This window comes from Trachurus japonicus, chromosome 5, assembly GCF_045865225.1.
Source record: "Trachurus japonicus isolate A0001 chromosome 5, Traja_1.0".
Taxonomy (NCBI): Eukaryota; Metazoa; Chordata; class Actinopteri; order Carangiformes; family Carangidae; genus Trachurus; species Trachurus japonicus.
Genome location: NC_140911.1, coordinates 26,316,646 through 26,333,246, shown reverse-complemented (window position 1 = coordinate 26,333,246; position 16,601 = coordinate 26,316,646). Strand labels below are relative to the sequence as shown.

The window sequence follows — 16,601 nt, the reverse complement described above, 5'->3', positions numbered from 1 at the left end:
AAAACGCTGGTCGGCTCGACCAGCATTTCCACCACCACTAATAATAACAAAATAACAATAGAGACAAAACGATATATTTATCAAAAATGGAGCCATTAACAAGTGTGGGTAGCGTAGATTCATCCACATTAACGTGAGACTTTTTTATAACCAAACTCCTCGTTGTCCCTTTAAGAGATTAGTAATGTAATTATATTTTGACTATATTTGATTTTACACATTCATAGTGTTGTGAAATGTATTGATGCATAATAATTGTGTTAATCGTGACATCATGATTATTTCTCTGACAATAATCGTACCAAGAAAATCTATAATCGTGACATCCTTATTCTTGGCATGATCTCAGTTGTGTCATTGTATAATATTTGGGCACAGTAGGTGGTGAGGCAAATACTGTTTCCCACAGATGTGCTTCTAGTTCCCCTCCAGTAGTGTGACCGGATTAAAAATAAAGTCAGAGCCAAAGAATGAGAGTTAAATTGCTGTGTGTTGGTTTCCAAGGACTGAACGTAAACCTACTTTTGTGCACTTTCTGTCACCATTTAAAACAATTCTTTATAAAAGTTGCACAGGAAGACAAGGCAAGAGAAAAGTGGACAACTATAAAGTGTCAAGGAAGTAGCAACGTGGAGGGTTAGACGAGAATCCCTGAGCCTCTCTGAGCAGAAATAAAGGCAAAGCAGCCAGAACCTTGTGTGAACTGTAACACAAGCAGCGCAGCTCAGCCTCGTGAGAGCTTGACACACATCTGAAATGGAGGACAAAGTATCCAGGAAATAGTGCTGTAGCTCGCATTTCCTATTCTAGGTGTCTGTGATAGAGAGCAGCCTCCCCAGAGCCATCCAGACGCTGCTAACGGACGGACACATGTCTTAACGGCTGAGCTTGGCACGAGCTGGCATTACCGTGAGAGCAGAGAGTGAAAAAACCCTGAGAGAGCTGTTTCTGCCCCAGAGAGAGAGAGAGAGAAGGGGGGAGAGGGAGGGGGGGCAGAGAGCCAGCACTCCCGGAGCAAACTTGTCCCCTCCGTTTTTCTGAAGCAGGCAGTGCTCTTTTGAATCGGTGCCAGTGGAGGCTGGCCCAAAGCCTCGCAGCTGAAACTTTTACAAGCTCAGTGTTTTGCGAGCAGGAAGAGAAGGACACAAAGTGAGATTTGTAAAAGGGAGTTTTGCAGCTCCTCTTCTTCTTCTTCTTCTTCTTCTTCGTCCTGCCTTCAGATGTCAGCCCAGTGATTCTGGTTTGATTTAAAAACTACAAAACATCCTTCAAGAATGTGCACAACATGTTTTGGAGAGAAGACTGCATGAGGAGAGGAAGGATTTAAAGTGTATGTACAGTAAGGATATAATTGCTTTAAAAAAAAAATGACGAGTGAGTGACATCACACTGGAAGCTGTCTTGGATATTGCCTGAGGAAAGATACTGATGAGTGTCTGTGGCACTCTGTAGCATTATGTTGTGCCCTTTTCAGGATTTGTACATTGGATTATGAGTGTTTTTTTATTTGTTGCTGGTGATCCGCACAAAATACCATCCTTGGATTTTTAATCGCGCCTGAAACCTGAGTCTTCCCTCGCCCGTATTTCCGCTCCAGCTCTACATGACACAATCTGTGACTTAAGGGTATGTTGGTAAACATCCCACACCACCCGTTTGGTCTGTTATGTTGACAGCAAACACTGGTTTCCTTTCATTGCTTCAGTCCGAATTAAATCAGAGCCCCAGTGGTTTGCCTTTTTTTCTTCTATCTGCTGTGCAACAAATCTGAATAAAAAACACAGGCAGGTGCAGAACAACTAAAGATGTCCGGAATGACTACCGAAAATGGGAACTGTGAGGCATGTACTACCTGGGAATGATGCCAACTGCTGACAAAAGGCTTTACTGCACAGCTCTGAGAGAAGCCTTTAACTCATTTGCTCTGAAATGCTTCAGGAATATCTGACACTGACTTGTTTGGCCAACTGTAGATAAATCTGTCAAACATTTTGGCTTTACTACAAGACTGCATGTAAGTACTCACTTCTGATTCCTTTACCCAAGCTTATTTCTCTGTCCGCCTCACTCTATTTCTTCTCCCCTCTCAGCCCCTAATCCTACAGTCAAGTGAGTGTCTATTTGATGGAACATAAACTACAGTTCATGTGACTGCTCCCCTTCTTCAGCAAGCGCACTCTCTCAACTCTGTGACTTCACCTCGAGACAAACACTCAGGCTATACTTTTGTGCATATTCCAGCGCAGATTTCGTACGTTTAATATGAGCGTGTGAGCTCAGTTTTGTGACTTCATGATCTCTTTTCCTGTCTCCCTTTCTCCTCGTTGTCTCTCCTTCTTGGCAGCAGGGCAAAAGTGGGCAGGGAGAGAGGAGGGCATGGCCCAGAAACTGCTCTCAAGCCCCAGCCCCTGTTCGAGTGGGGTTGCTCACTGGTGTACTGCTCAGCCTTTCCCTCGTCTTGCAGGCGAAAGAGAGGGATGTGGAAATGCATTCTTGTCTCCTTTCTAACCCGCCTTTTTTTTTCTTCTTTTTTTTGTCGCCTCCATTGCCTCCATTGCCCGTCAACACTACCCTGATCTGTACAAAAAAAAAACAGTCACCTCCAGGTATTTCAGATTTTTTGTTTCTGCTTCTGTTTGGGCCTTGATACTCGTCTTTGTAGCGAAGTTCTCCCTTTATTTGTGTCTGTTGCACTTTAACACTTCTTTTACTGTCACCTTCCACACTGCACACGTGTCTGCTTTGCTTGCACCGAACACAATGCCTAAATCTCCACTGTTGTTGCTCGATCGAGACGAACTACAACTTCGTTTTAATGCCGTGTCGTGAATGCATAAAGAAATAATGACCACATCATTTGCGTATAGTTAGTGTAATGAGCACTCTGTATACAGAGCGATGTTTTATAAAAACACACGTCCTGAGTAAAAAGAAACGTTAGTGGTTGCGTTACTGCCTCTTAAAGCATAGAAATGTAGTAAAACGCAACATTTAGGGATAATTTACAGGTCGGGGCCTAAGGACACCACAACTCCGGTGGATTGAACGAATAAAATTCTCCTCATGAAAAGAGATTATTACCTTTATGTTTCAAATAACAACATAACCTCAGACATAAAAATCATTTAACTTTTTTATACATCACATTTCAATTGCTGTATTTATGCAAGAAATCTGCAACCAGAGGCAGCACACAGTCTCCCTCAGCTGTAGTGTGGGCTACTGTTTGCCATCTATTTCACCACAAAATGAAAAAGTATCCCTAACAGGTGGGATAGGCAGAAAATATGTGGTTTCGATGTCTTACAGGCAAATGTGTTATTTCTTTAATTGTTTTCAAACACTGTTGTTTGACAGACCTGTTCAAAACCAGTATGAACCAGATCGCTCTGTTGCAAGCATTGTTCTATACATGAAGGGGCTTGTATTGTAGGAGTGCAGTGTCTCAGTTCCTGATCCAGTCTCACTGGGTTTGTTTGGGTTTTCTTTTTAAGCCACTAGAAGAATGGAAGCTACAGAATTAATATACCGATTACCATTAATAGCATTTTTCGGAACTGATTATTCTCTTATAGGAAGAGGATCTGTTGAAAACTGATTGGTTTGAGCTGGTCCGGGCACATGTTTCTTGGTATGCAGTTATTTGCGGTTGTGTTTGCATTTGAGTTGAGTCAGCTTTTTGGTTTGTGTTTGAGTGTGTGATAACGGGAGATTAAGGCATACTGTACTGTACAGAAAGGGTGAATGAAGAAAAAAAGGGGGTGGGATCAGGGAGGATTGGCAGAGAGAAAGAAAATGAACTTATTTCCTCCACCCCCACCCCCCCAAGTTCTCCTCAGATGAACTTGCTATGCTGCTTGATGACATGTTGTTTGGAAAGCCATATCCTCTGCTATTTGCGTTTTCTCCTTCCTTCTCCCGTAGTTAGAGTGACTCTGTGGTTACCAGGATCAAAGTCTCTGTTGCTTTTATCAGTTCATACGGCATACACACTCAGCTCTTCCTGTTTGTGCACAAAACTGACTTGTGGGCTATAAACAGCATTTGATCCCATTCTTTTTTGCGACGGCATATCACGTGAAAAGTATCCACTTAAAAACTATTCCCTATGCTCGGAGCAGCCAATCACCAGATGTCAAAAAAACACACACACTCTAACAGCCATGAAAAAGCCGTATTGAAAGTAACATCTGGATGGTCCAGATGTTCCACCCGTGTGTCAGCATTTGTCTTAACCTATGTGGAATATTAGATTGGCTGGTTTCCTGCGACAGGATAGAGCCACGTATGACAATAGATCACCAAGTAAGCTCTCAGACTCTCTGCTGTGATTAACACAACTTTAAGGCACTCATTGTATTTACATCAAGCAGCTAACTAACTAAAACAAAACATAAAAAGTACTTGTAAAGGCTAGGTCTCTTGAGAATGTCACAGTGTGTATAGAGAGATCCATCTGTTGCTTTTCACTGGGTGGTTAGTACGGCAATAATATGAATATGAGGGAGAACTTGCACAGCCTTTAATAACCAATAATACACCACAAACAACAACTCTTGCAGCCTCATCTCTCCAATAAAACATCCAGACATAAACAAACCCACGACAGAACACTTAAAAGCACTTAAATCTTGATGAAAATATTGAAAACCTATAAGCGGTGTTATTTTAACCCAAATCCCACCATTAATACTTAATTAACCCCCCAGGGAAAATGTACAGCATCATGAAAAATTGCCGTGTTTAAAATCAAATAAAGCAACAAAAAAGCCTGCAAAAACTATACATTTATAGAGGTATTTCCCTTCCGACTTGGTACTTAGATCAAAACAATAAAACAACATTTATCATCATTATCTTATCAGTCATATGGCACAATATCATTCAGTAACACCTAAAGCAGGGAGCATATGGGTAAACAGTTTATCTGATGGTCATTAAAAGTAAAGGGTTTTTTGTTTTTTGGTTGTTGTTTTTTTTTTACATGTAGCCAGTGCTCACCACCTTTGGTGCAGCAATGTATTTTATGCTGGTCATTGCCCTTTATGTTGGAAGCATTACGCAGATGCAACAGGATGCGTGTTATCTATGTGGCAACTCTGGCACCTCGTGAGACCAAATCAAAGTCCAGACCAAATGTACTTCATGTGTGGGCACATACCTTTTATGGGGTCTTATTAGTCTCTCCACAGTTAGAGGTTTGACCTAAGGCTCTTCAGCCACAGTCAGTCCATCTAATGACCCCCTGACTGTAGGGGGGAATTTCCTCTCCAATTAGTACCAGATATTAAATTGTGCAGTCTAGTGGCTCGCAGCCTGCGGTCTGGACCCCCATAAGAGCCTGTAAGATCAATCTTAGTGTTGCTAGATGATTACTGGGGGAGGAAATAAGATTAAAGAAAAATCTGTTCCACAAAATGATGCTTACTTTTTTGGACGTTAACCCGTGGTTCTTTCTTATGATTTAAGTTGACTGCTAATTGCTCAGCATACAGCTTACTTGAAACAAGCCTTTGGTAGAGAACACAACGCTGCTTATTTTAGAGGTATGACGATATTTTTCCTTAAATTAGCCTTAGCCTCAGTTTTTCATTTTTAGAACTGCCCAGACTCTTAATATTTAGGATGTAAAAGTGCTTTAAGTCCAGTCCCTGTGGACTTTGTTCTAACAAATTAGCAACATTGGTCTGACTGCAACATACCCTAATAATTTGAATGTAGATGTAGAGGTGTGTGTGTGTTGCCAGAGCCTGAATACAAAAAAGAGCTCATCTGACACGTAAAAGGAAAACCTAGATTTAGTTAATAATAGAAGATAGAGACAGAGCACCAAACAGGAACATGATGGGAAGAAGTACGGTAACCTACAACTAAAGACATTTTTTGTGGGGCCCACTGTAGTTTAAAAAAAAGAAGTTCCCTTCAATATACAGCAACAACAACAACTGAAACAGATCAAATCTAGATGAGGATTAACAACCTTTATATGGGGATGAAAATATAAACAACTTGAAATCCATCAGGTCCCTTTAGTTTCTACAGATTTGCTGCTGAGTCGACGTGCCAGATGGACTTCAACTCCGGCCGACCTGAGTTTATTAACCAAGATGCATCACAGGATGAAATCTGACTGAAACCTCGGCTCATACAAATCATAACAACTTGTCCAACATATGGACGAGGTCTGCGTGTGGAACAAAGGTCCTTTCTTTAGATGTGTTAACACCTAGCTCACATAGCATGAACACTGCGCTAGGCAGCTGGTAGCAAGCAATGCCACCATATCTTATTGTGTCGTGTCACACCCCCTTTCTGACATGGCATCCTCTCACTGCCTGGCTGCCAATACTCCCCCCCACCCCACCCCACCCTTCCTCACTGGTGGGTTCTGCCATGCTGCATCCACGGCATCACACTCTTTTTGTCTCATTGAGATTCAGCTTGGCACGCAGACAATGCCCGTTCCTTGGCACCAAATATCGGAGAGAACCGCATAAGAGAACCAACCTCAGTCGTTTCCCTCACAGTCGTCCCCTGAAATCCGCCGATCATCACGGACCAACACCAACCTAGAATGGGTATTTTTTTCGTGCTTTTGTCTACTACTAAATTCTCCGTGTATGCAGCACCTTGGCATATGAAATCAGGGATATCTTTTACAATGTTTACCACTGTAAGATGAGGGGAGCTGTGAATATGAATGACAGTGTCAGCGATGTGTTCAATGGCATGTTGATTGTTCCGGTATCTGTTATGGATTCATAACAGTTTTTTTCTTCATTATATTCTGTCACAGAGCAGCCATTTTCCTATCATCAGCAGTATGGGGATATGGAGTGAAAGTCAGATCATCACCTCCAGAGGAAAGACAGAAAAACATTTGCTTTACTTGTTGTTTCCAGGCTTACCCACGCTTCCTTCTGGAGTCTCATGGGAGGTGCTGATCAGGGTTTTCCTCTAGCGTAGCCTCAATTTTTAAAAAAAAGGTTGATGCACAATCACTAACAGAGTATTTAGAGGGAATCAAGGTAAGTATAACAAACAAATTTAACTGTGTACCTTGAAGTGTAGCTGCTTGCATGCCTCACTGGCCTGTGGTAGAGTTGTACTCTGCTTCTGAATAACAACTTCTATCTAGAGTTACGGTAGCAGATTTAGTGGTGGGAGATTTGATATTTGAATCACAGTGATCTCAGTGATAATTTAATGAAGGTGACAATTTGGTTTAAGGATTCAATTATACTGAGAAATAAATGCAAGTCAAGTTAGTTAAGCGATGTGGTGCATGCCTTAAAGCGGCCATATGATATTGAATACTGGCTTACTTTTTCATTCAATTGAACATGAATACGCCAGGGAACCACGTAGTAATGGCTACAAATTTTGTCTGTCATTCACACAACTTTTCTTTCATGAACAGTTGAATGTGGCCCTGCCTGCTTTCACTCCATCCCCTTTGCATTGGCCATCCAGTTAGAGGAGTTTGATACCATTTACTGTCTAATTAATTCAACATCTCAATTAAGCCCCCCCCCCCAACACACACACACTCGCTGATGCCCTTGTGGCTTTTAATTCTGCCCTAGTGAGCATGGCCTGGCTCCACAGCCGTGCAGACTGCCAAAACATTTCAATCACTGTCAGCATTAATTAGACCAAAGAGGAATTCAGAATGTTAATGAACGGCCCAGCCGCTTTTCAGCAACCACGGTTCACATGCTAATTTATGCAGAGCGCCAAAGCTAGCCTTTTCATGGGTTGACCATCATCGTCTACCATAACAGTGTCTGGGCGCAATCAGCTCAGCCAAGTATGGTTCTGTCCAAAGCTCTGCCCAGCTTGTGTCCCAGACTCTGGCTGGCACATTAAACAGACTCATTTTTCAATGGACTTGAAGTGGCTTTCACACTGAGGAAAAAAGGGGCAATTTTCTGAAGTCAAACATTCAGCTTCTCAATTAAAACATCTGAAGTAGGATGTCTTGCCATACACTTGTGAATCAGCAGCATCAATCAACTCTTGAGATAATTTATGAACAGGCAGTTCCATTACGTCACTTTCAACATCTGCTATACCATTATTTGTGGAAAAATAAGCGGTCCATATTATGGGTACGGATCTGAAGGAGGAGGTAGACATTAACAGGTTGCACCACAGATGTTGGGTATGGGTGCCAAACAACTCCCTAAAATGGCCGAGGATCAGCCATTTTCCATTTTTCTTCCTTTGCTTTGCATTAGTTTCTAGTTGTAGAGACGGAAGGAACCAAATGGGGGAAAGACGTGCTTAAAGAGCTTTTTTTTCCCCCTGCCTTTTGGGAAGCAGACCTGGAAAGACTCGAGCCAAGTTTTAGAGAAACATAGGCACTAAGCCTTGGCACAGCTGCCCTACACTATGTGCCAACTTCTACAAATGTGATTTTTCTTTTTCCCCACTAATTACCAAACTAAATTGTGACAGAGAAGCATTCAGACCAAAAGAAAATCAAGTTTCTTTTGAGCGTTGGCAAATGTATATAATACAGTATGTCCATCACGTGTCATTCTTTAACACTGACTGCTGAAAGTATAGCCTGATACTGATACGGCTGGAAGCCTGTTGAGCCAAGCCTTTACCATACAACACCTCCTGTGAGGTGATTCCCAATTAAACTGTTACCAGACAACTAATTCCATGGTAGCAGTTGTCATTTGAACAATGTGGTTGAACATGTGCAAGTTGTAACTATTATTATGGATGCAACAGCAGTACAATCGTTTACTACTTAATATATTGCAATAAATGGCCAAAGGTCACAGGACATTATTGTAAAGTTTACTTTTCTGTGATGTACATAATGTGGTGAAAGCTCTCCATTTTCATTATTATTGACTGCCCTGGATATTGACATCTCAAAAGTGACTTATAGTATTCTCTCTTTATTTTGTCTCACAGCTCGACTGACAAGTCTCTGCTGCCTGCAAAAGTGTCTGTTCTTAAGGCTGAGGTAGTAGATTGAATAGTTGTGGGGTTTGTGTCCTCCCTCTGAGATAACTATGCAATCTACTGTCTTTCCTAAGGAGACAGGTTGAGCTGCGGTGATGCCAGCAGCCTACGTGCACATACGAAGCTCAGTGGACAAAGGAACACATGGACTGAGTGAAGTAAATTGAAGAATAACCCATTCCTCATCTCTGGGAGAGAGATCACATAAGGACTAAGACTTTATAATTTATCAGATTCAAAGGTGGAACCTATCTCAGCTACTGTAACATGTTGTGAAGTTAGCATACACGTATACCAAGTGAAGTCTTGATTTTAAGGATGCTGTACTTGAAGTTGAGCCTAGCAAGGTGAGGTAGTAGGTTGTATAGTTTGTGGGATGGAGTCAATCCTACTCAGGTGATAACTATACAGTCTATTACCTTCCTTGAGAGGTACAATGAGTGCTTGGGATGAAACTCACTCTTTCTCTTTCTCTCTTTCTCTCTCTCTCACACAAACACACACACTTGACAAATGGTGCAGAGCCACTCTGATGCCACCTTGTGGCCAAGGACTATCATCACTGGAAATAAAAAGGTTTGGGCATTGTAAAGGGTGCATCTGAAGCATAGTCACAAAACATCCCAAGGCTCAAAGTAACTCTTAATTCCTTCTGGTCTGAAAGTAATTTGCAATGTCTGATTTTAATGGACATTTAACTATGGCCATTGTTGCACAGTGACAAATCTGATGCATCATGCATCCAATAATACTGGACATGAAAGTCACAATACAGTTTACAGTACTGATGATGGCAGCCTCAGGATCACTCATCAAACTGAAATTGTGATCTAGAGGCACCCCATTAGGTAGACAGGCCATTCAATGCCCATAAGATAATTACCAACTGCTATCAAAACATAAATAAAGGTAATTTCATGACCATTGCTTATTGTCGACCATTACCATAAAGATTTACACAACATATGAAACAAATTATTTGTGGATGAAATAAAAACCTATAATTTTTTTATAATTCGTGATGATCAACTTCACCACACTGAGGTCAATGTCAAAGTCTCCTCTATTAGGCTATGATTGACGTATAGGCCTATACGTCAATGACACTCAGTGAGTTAAGAGAAAACATTTTTTCTCACTGAATGATTAAGAATAAGAATATACAAAATAAACCTGCACCAGCGCAGGGTTTAGCATTACATGAAGCATTTTACTGTACCCTGGATTTTTGTCACTGAACAGCAAGTGCTGTTTATCAGACACATTGATCGCTTAGATAATTTTTGTTTTTTTAAGTCGTAGTTGGTTAGACCCGTTTCTGCCATCAGTCACTGATTAATGCATTGAGGTCAGAGGTCAACAGCTATCAACACATTTGGGTAAAGTGTGTGTGAAAAGTGAGTTAGCCTGCTCAACAACATACAGATGATGTTCTTGCAGCAAATCATTTTTAAGACAACATGGACATTTTACTGTAATGCTGTAATCTTACTGTGGATATATCCGCAGTAAGATTACAGCATTATTGGCTAGTTAACGAGGGACAGTTGTGCAAGAGTCCCCCAGTCTTAAACACATTGAGGTTTGATCTTTTGCGATGATTAAAACTGTCATACCATCATAGTCATATCACACCAGTCATATCATACCATCATCATTTTTTTAATACATTTTGCCTGTAATGATGGCTAACATGCATTAACTGTTTCCAACAGAAATAAAGTACAGACTAAATTTTAAAAAATGTTAAAAATTAAACATGTTTAATTGAACTTCAGAGCAATTACAATGGGGGTGCAGATGGAAAAGGGAAGTTAGCAAGTTTCTTTAGAACAGGAAATGAAACAAACAGCTCACTAACCACAAACCTGCACGCCTGATACTAATAACAGTGCATATGATAACCCTTAAGATAAACTCAAGCTTCAGAGAAATATCAACATAAAAACACACACAGGCAAATCAAATAATTACTGATGAAGCAAAGAGCTATATTGATCTTTGAATTGCATTTGATGCACCATGCAGTGCCTGCCCTTCCCTGTCTTGAAATTCATTAGAAAATTAAGATAAATCCTAGAACAGATACCTAATCAAGTTGAATCCCACAGCACAACGAATGACTCTGTAGATAAAACATCTATCTATGGATTTCTATATTCCTATGAAATCACATTTCAGATACCAAATTATTACTTTGCAATGACAGAGATCTAATGCAAAAGTTGTAGGCTACTCTTCCTTTCTTTAAAAGATGGGGGCGGTCATTTCCAACTGAAAGTAAATTCTATTTAAATTAATATGTAGAACTGGAAGTGGAACAGAAACAGGAAAGCAACAGTGATATGAAACTATAAACTGTAAAACTTTTCTCCTTTTCCCAAACAAGGCAGTTTTTGCATCACATTCATACTCTTGCATACTTGACACATGTTCCTGAACATAGCAGATAATAGATCTCTCAGTGCACGCCTAGATTCGTTTGCTATCAGACCACAGTAACATCCTCTTCATCCAGTTTAACTAGATTTCTTTAGCGATCACACAATGTCAAAATGTTTTACAATATTTTGTACTCAAATGTCAGTCTTGGTCCTACAGAAAAAATGTACAAACAAAAGACAATGGGCCTTTACTCATTGTTGGTTACGCTGTTATTGCTGAGATTGTTGTCTGTTGTGCTCGACTGACATCCTTGATTTTCTTCTCTACATGTTATAAACCGTCTCCAGAGTTTCAGGTATGCAGTCCTGATCTTTTGTATTTTGAACGCATACACAACCGGGTTTACTGCTGAGTTGGCATGGGAAAGAAGGATGCCCACATAGAAAGCAGCTACTGGAGTGGTGTCCAGTCGTCCACTAAAGTAAGAAATGCAGTTCATTATGTGGAGAGGGAACCAGGAGAGTGCAAACAGAGCCAGTATGAGGAACAGCGACCCTGCCAGCTGCCTCTCTTTCCGCAAGTACTTCAAAGATTGTTCCCGAGTACTGCTGCCCGGTTTCTCTCTGAGGCTTCCTCGGATGGTACAGAACACAAAGCCATACAATACGGTCATCACCACCAGAGGTGCCAAAGTGCAGAGGAAGAAGTTGAAGTAAACCAAGTATGACAAGGGAATCACATCTATAAATTTACAGACGATGGTAGAGTTGACTGACCGAGACAGGGTCTCATTGTTGTACCATCCAAACATTGGAGCAAAGCTTAGTGGTATGGCAGTGAACCAACATGCTGCTACCACAAACCATGAATGTCTCTGTGTCACAGTTCTTCTGTACCTATAGATACAAACAAATAATATATAATCAATTTTGGGATCAAAATCATGCCATATGTTTAGAAATCATAAATATATATAAATTAAAATGAATTCAATCACTATATTAACATCTCATCTCATAACACCAAATACAAGAAAGGACCATGTTCTGGTTAAGGTTTACATGTGCAGCAGCTATGAGGACATTCCCATTTACACATTAATCAGAAAACTCTGAAAAAGAGCCTGTGATGTACACTAGTAGTTTACACCATGATGTCTGACATCATGACAAAGATGCATTCTTTGCCCCCATTGCCGTGTTTGCACCCATCTAAATACTTCTCGAAACATTAAGCAGAGCTAATATCTCTCCCTCTCCCCTTTGAAGAGGCCATGTTTCTATTTAAGGGCATGCTGCTGAAAAATGCAAAAACTAGGGGCATTGCGTGGCGTAGTGGTTAGAGCGGGCGCCCCACGTATAGAGGCACAGTCCTCGCTGCAGTCGGCCCTGGTTCGAGTCCCGCGTCGGGCGCCATTTACTGCGTGTCATTCCCCCTCTCTCTGCCTTCCTGTTTTCTGTCTGTCTCAACTGTACTATCCATAAAGGCGTAAATGCCCCCAAAAAATATTTTTAAAAAATGCAAAAACTACAGTAGGATTTGGTGTTTACTGAGATTTAAGTGTAAGTGTCAATGAGAAATCTCCACGTCTTCATACATTTTTGGCTTGTCTGAATATGACCTTATTCCGACTACTGTGATCAGAAACTGCTGTTTACATAGCAGTGTCTTATTTGGAATGTGTTCTCATGCAGGTTAATAGTATTGCATGTAAACGTAGTCACTGTAGTAGTGAAAAGAAAAGAAATGACTCTGACTGATTATGCAAGGCTTGCAAAGAGTGGTGTAAAAAAAAAAAGGTGTGAAAAAAAAGCTTGTGTTTCAAAACTACACTTGTAAGCAACATCTTTACTTTTTGCAACACAATAATAAACTATCTAAATAAAAATTTATCATACCTGAGGGGGATAAATACCCGAAGGTAACGGTCCACTGCAATCGCTGCGAGACACAGAACTGAGACTAAAGTCAACAGGATGACCACACAGCTGATAAAGAGACAGCTGTGAAACGAAGTCTGCACCCGTCCATCCACCAGCACGGCCAGCGGTATGGCCACACAGCCAACCAAAATGTCAGCAACAGCCAGAGAGACAATCAGGCAGAAGGTGGGCAGCTGGATGCTGTTACTGGTCCACAGAGCCAAGATGACCAGCAAATTACCCAAACAGCAGCTGAGAGCAATGAGCATCTCCACCAAAGTGTAGATCACTCCACCTGTGCTCATTGTGTTTCCCTTCCTGCTAATGCTTGTTAGTTACTGGTGCAGCTTGTCTGACTGTGAGAGTCTGAACGTGTTGTGCCATTTATCATTCATCTCACGCTTATGAAACCTTTGAGGAAGTCACGGCCACTGGGCTTTTTTTTTTTTTTTGTCAACTTGTGTTGACTGATACCCACCCACCTACCATGAAAAAATAAAAGGGGGATTATGTGCCATTTTGCTTTTTTTTTTGTCTGTTTTTCCATTCAACTTTTAATTTCGCACCAGCTCTACTGTACTATAGAGTGTTCCATTACAAGAGAAAAGTTATCAAATTGCGTGTGTACTTTATTTGAAGTGCACAAATGTGCATGAACAGCAAAGGTGAATGGATTCTTTTATAGATTATAATATAATCAAGTATTGAACCCTTTCATTTTTATTACATTTTGTCATGTTGCTAAATTCATTTAAATTCACTTTTCCCCTAACCAATCTGCACTCTGCTATAATGACAATGTGACAGCTGAAGTTCTGCAAATGTATCAAAAAGCAAAAAATGAAATAACACACAAATACTCGGAATACCGGAAGAAGCGCCTTTGGCAGGGTTTATGACCATCCAGTGTACAAATGGAAAGGGGGTTTTTTGTTATTGTTGTTTGCTCCGATATGCATCATTAGCTGTGAGACCTTATAAACAGGAACAGCCTATCTTTCCTGTCTTTCCAAATCCAATACAATCAGCTTGATTGGAGTCTACATGTAAACTCCAAATAAGGTATAGAAACATTGGTCATAGGAAAGGGTCAAATTACTTTTTATATTAATAAAAATGTTGCCTTTGTAATTATCTACCACAAAATGTGTGGTGTAATGATATAAAGGCTAAACTGTTAAAAATGTGAACAACTTAACAGCGGTATGAATATCTTCTGTACACTGTATTCGGAATGTTGGAAAATTCAAAATAAAACCTTGTTGTGTCACAGTCACACAAGATTTTTTTAACATCAGGACGATAAACAGTTTGTTTCCGTGTATGATGTGAAAGCAGGTTATAAGAATTAACCCACGCTTCTCTCAACATGATCCTTATCTAAACTCCAACATGGCATCCATTTTTCATGCTCGCCTAGCGACTTGCCTTCATGCTGGTGGTCGCACAGGTTGGGTTCATGGGATAAATTAAGATTAAGATTGTTAGGATTAAAATGAGATTACTTAGAGTTAACGCTTGTTATCAGGGCCTTGTCTCAGTAATCAGGAACAATTCTTCACTTTAAAGGGATAGTTCACCCAAAATTCAAATTTCACTCACTATCTACTCACCCTCATGTGCACTAAGGGCTGGGAGAAGTTTCAGAGTCCTCCGTGCCTTCTCTGAGTTACAGTGGGGCTTCGTGCAGCACTGCATGTCCATATGACGGTTGCGAACGGGGCTCACGTTTCTTCGTCCAAAAAGACACACCAAAAAACATCCAAATACCTCCATAGTGCTCGTCTGTAATGTCCCTCTTGTATTGAAGCCCCAACATGAGAACGGTCTCTGCGGATGTGCCCGCAAAGCGCGCATCACTTCGCCTAAAAAGAAAATAATTTAGGTTGTTTATTTGTGACTGTGAAGGAGATGTATCTACAAAACTATAGGCTAACTTAAGGGGTTAGCTACAAGTTTAATTCCTCCTGGCCAGTATGTGTCGCACTCACACTCGCCCGCTCTCGTTCCAACCTTCAATTGTACTGGTTGCCAATATGCCGATAAAGCTAAGCTAACGCTAACTGTATTTAACGAGCAGCAGCTCCAGTGTTGAAAGCGGACTGAAAACACATCTGAATCATTTCACACTAACAACAAACCTGCAGCATGCCAGCATCACACCTGCACCAGAAACGTTACAGTACCGGAGCTCTTAGTTAGCATTAGCATTAGCACAATGCCATTTCTCCACAGAACTATCACAAATATCTGGCTCCCCCCGAGCTCTGCCTCACGTGGCATCAACGTACTAATGCTATTGGTGCAGAGATCATTTAAAGCAGATAACAGCGGCACGGCCGTTTCGGCTAATGCTGTGTTCAAGGCAGGCTTTTGAAACCGTAAGTTACAGCTTCAAGTCACAACTACGACTTGGTAGCGTTCCAGGTAACCCGTAGCTCGTGTTTTTACCGTCCTGTTGTCTGTGAAAGTTCCCTATAACGGCCACTCGTAACTTCCGACCCATGAACTCGTACCAGATCGAACTGGTATGACTTCACAGGAAGGAAAAACACAAAGTACGAGTTTCCTTGAACGCACCATGAGTTAGCAGCCCCCGCCCTTGTCAGGCATCAATTGGTCCTCGTGCTACGTCACCACATTCACGCGCATCCCTTGGCTGCACACACAGCCCTTCATGCCGTTCTCTCCCCTCATTGGATAACACTTGTATCCCACAAGGAAAATTTTCTCCTCGGGTTACAGCAGAGCAGAGTGACGGAGAGACTCGTGTTTAGGCTGAAATACTTCATGTAAGTGATTGCTGACGGAAAATAGGACTATTTAGGACTTAAATTAACAAAAACATTCCACTGATATCTGCTTTAATGTCGACGTTGCCAACGTAACCAGATGTAAATATTTATAGGCTATTTAGGACCCGTCAAAATTTATAAAACAATTATTTCTATACTATAAAAAAAATTGCAATAAAATTAATACTTGTATTCTACATCCCTCTAGACATTCTATGGATAGCCTATATTATTCTTTGAAAAAATTAATCGTTTTGATGAAAAGGTTGTATAACCATTAAGTTTTTCAGTTTTTTTTAAAGGCACCAGGTTTTGTATGTAATTTGGTTTTCTGAAAATCTATTTACCTAATCATTCTGTACAGGACTGCACATACTGTGCCTTCACCAGAACAGGAAAAACAAACATTGCTGACATACAGCACTGAAAATGTTGTTGCAAACACTTATGAGATGGGGATTTTACACAAGTGTTTGGGGATTAATGTGTAGGCTAATAATAATGTCATGGTGGT

The 16,601-nt window shown here is 40.8% G+C and overlaps 1 protein-coding gene and 1 long non-coding RNA gene across 2 annotated transcripts; one reads left to right on the top strand and one right to left on the bottom strand.

Annotated features, from left to right (window-relative positions):
• Positions 1-2,276: 2,276 nt before the first annotated feature.
• On the top strand, positions 2,277-10,720 carry LOC146987714 (uncharacterized). Its single transcript, XR_015035853.1, has 2 exons — positions 2,277-2,606; positions 8,935-10,720. It is a non-coding gene; the product is annotated as an uncharacterized LOC146987714 (long non-coding RNA).
• A 777-nt stretch (positions 10,721-11,497) lies between these two features.
• On the bottom strand, positions 11,498-13,670 carry LOC146987713 (adenosine receptor A1-like). Its single transcript, XM_085776989.1, has 2 exons — positions 13,269-13,670; positions 11,498-12,266 (listed from the first exon to the last, which is right to left on the bottom strand). The coding sequence occupies exons 1-2, from the start codon at positions 13,595-13,597 to the stop codon at positions 11,618-11,620; spliced, it is 978 nt and encodes a 325-aa protein (XP_085633115.1). The 5' UTR covers positions 13,598-13,670; the 3' UTR covers positions 11,498-11,617.
• Between the last annotated feature and the right edge of the window lie 2,931 nt (positions 13,671-16,601).

What these genes read in the sequence shown, in the direction of transcription:
- LOC146987713 (XM_085776989.1), bottom strand. Translation starts at nt 13,597, where the DNA reads ATGAGCACAGGTGGAGTGATCTACACTTTGGTGGAGATGCTCATTGCT. An exon ending in CGGGTATTTATCCCCCTCAG is followed by an intron (nt 12,267 to 13,268) that starts GTATGATAAATT and finishes TTGTATCTATAG; the next exon opens with GTACAGAAGAACTGTGACAC.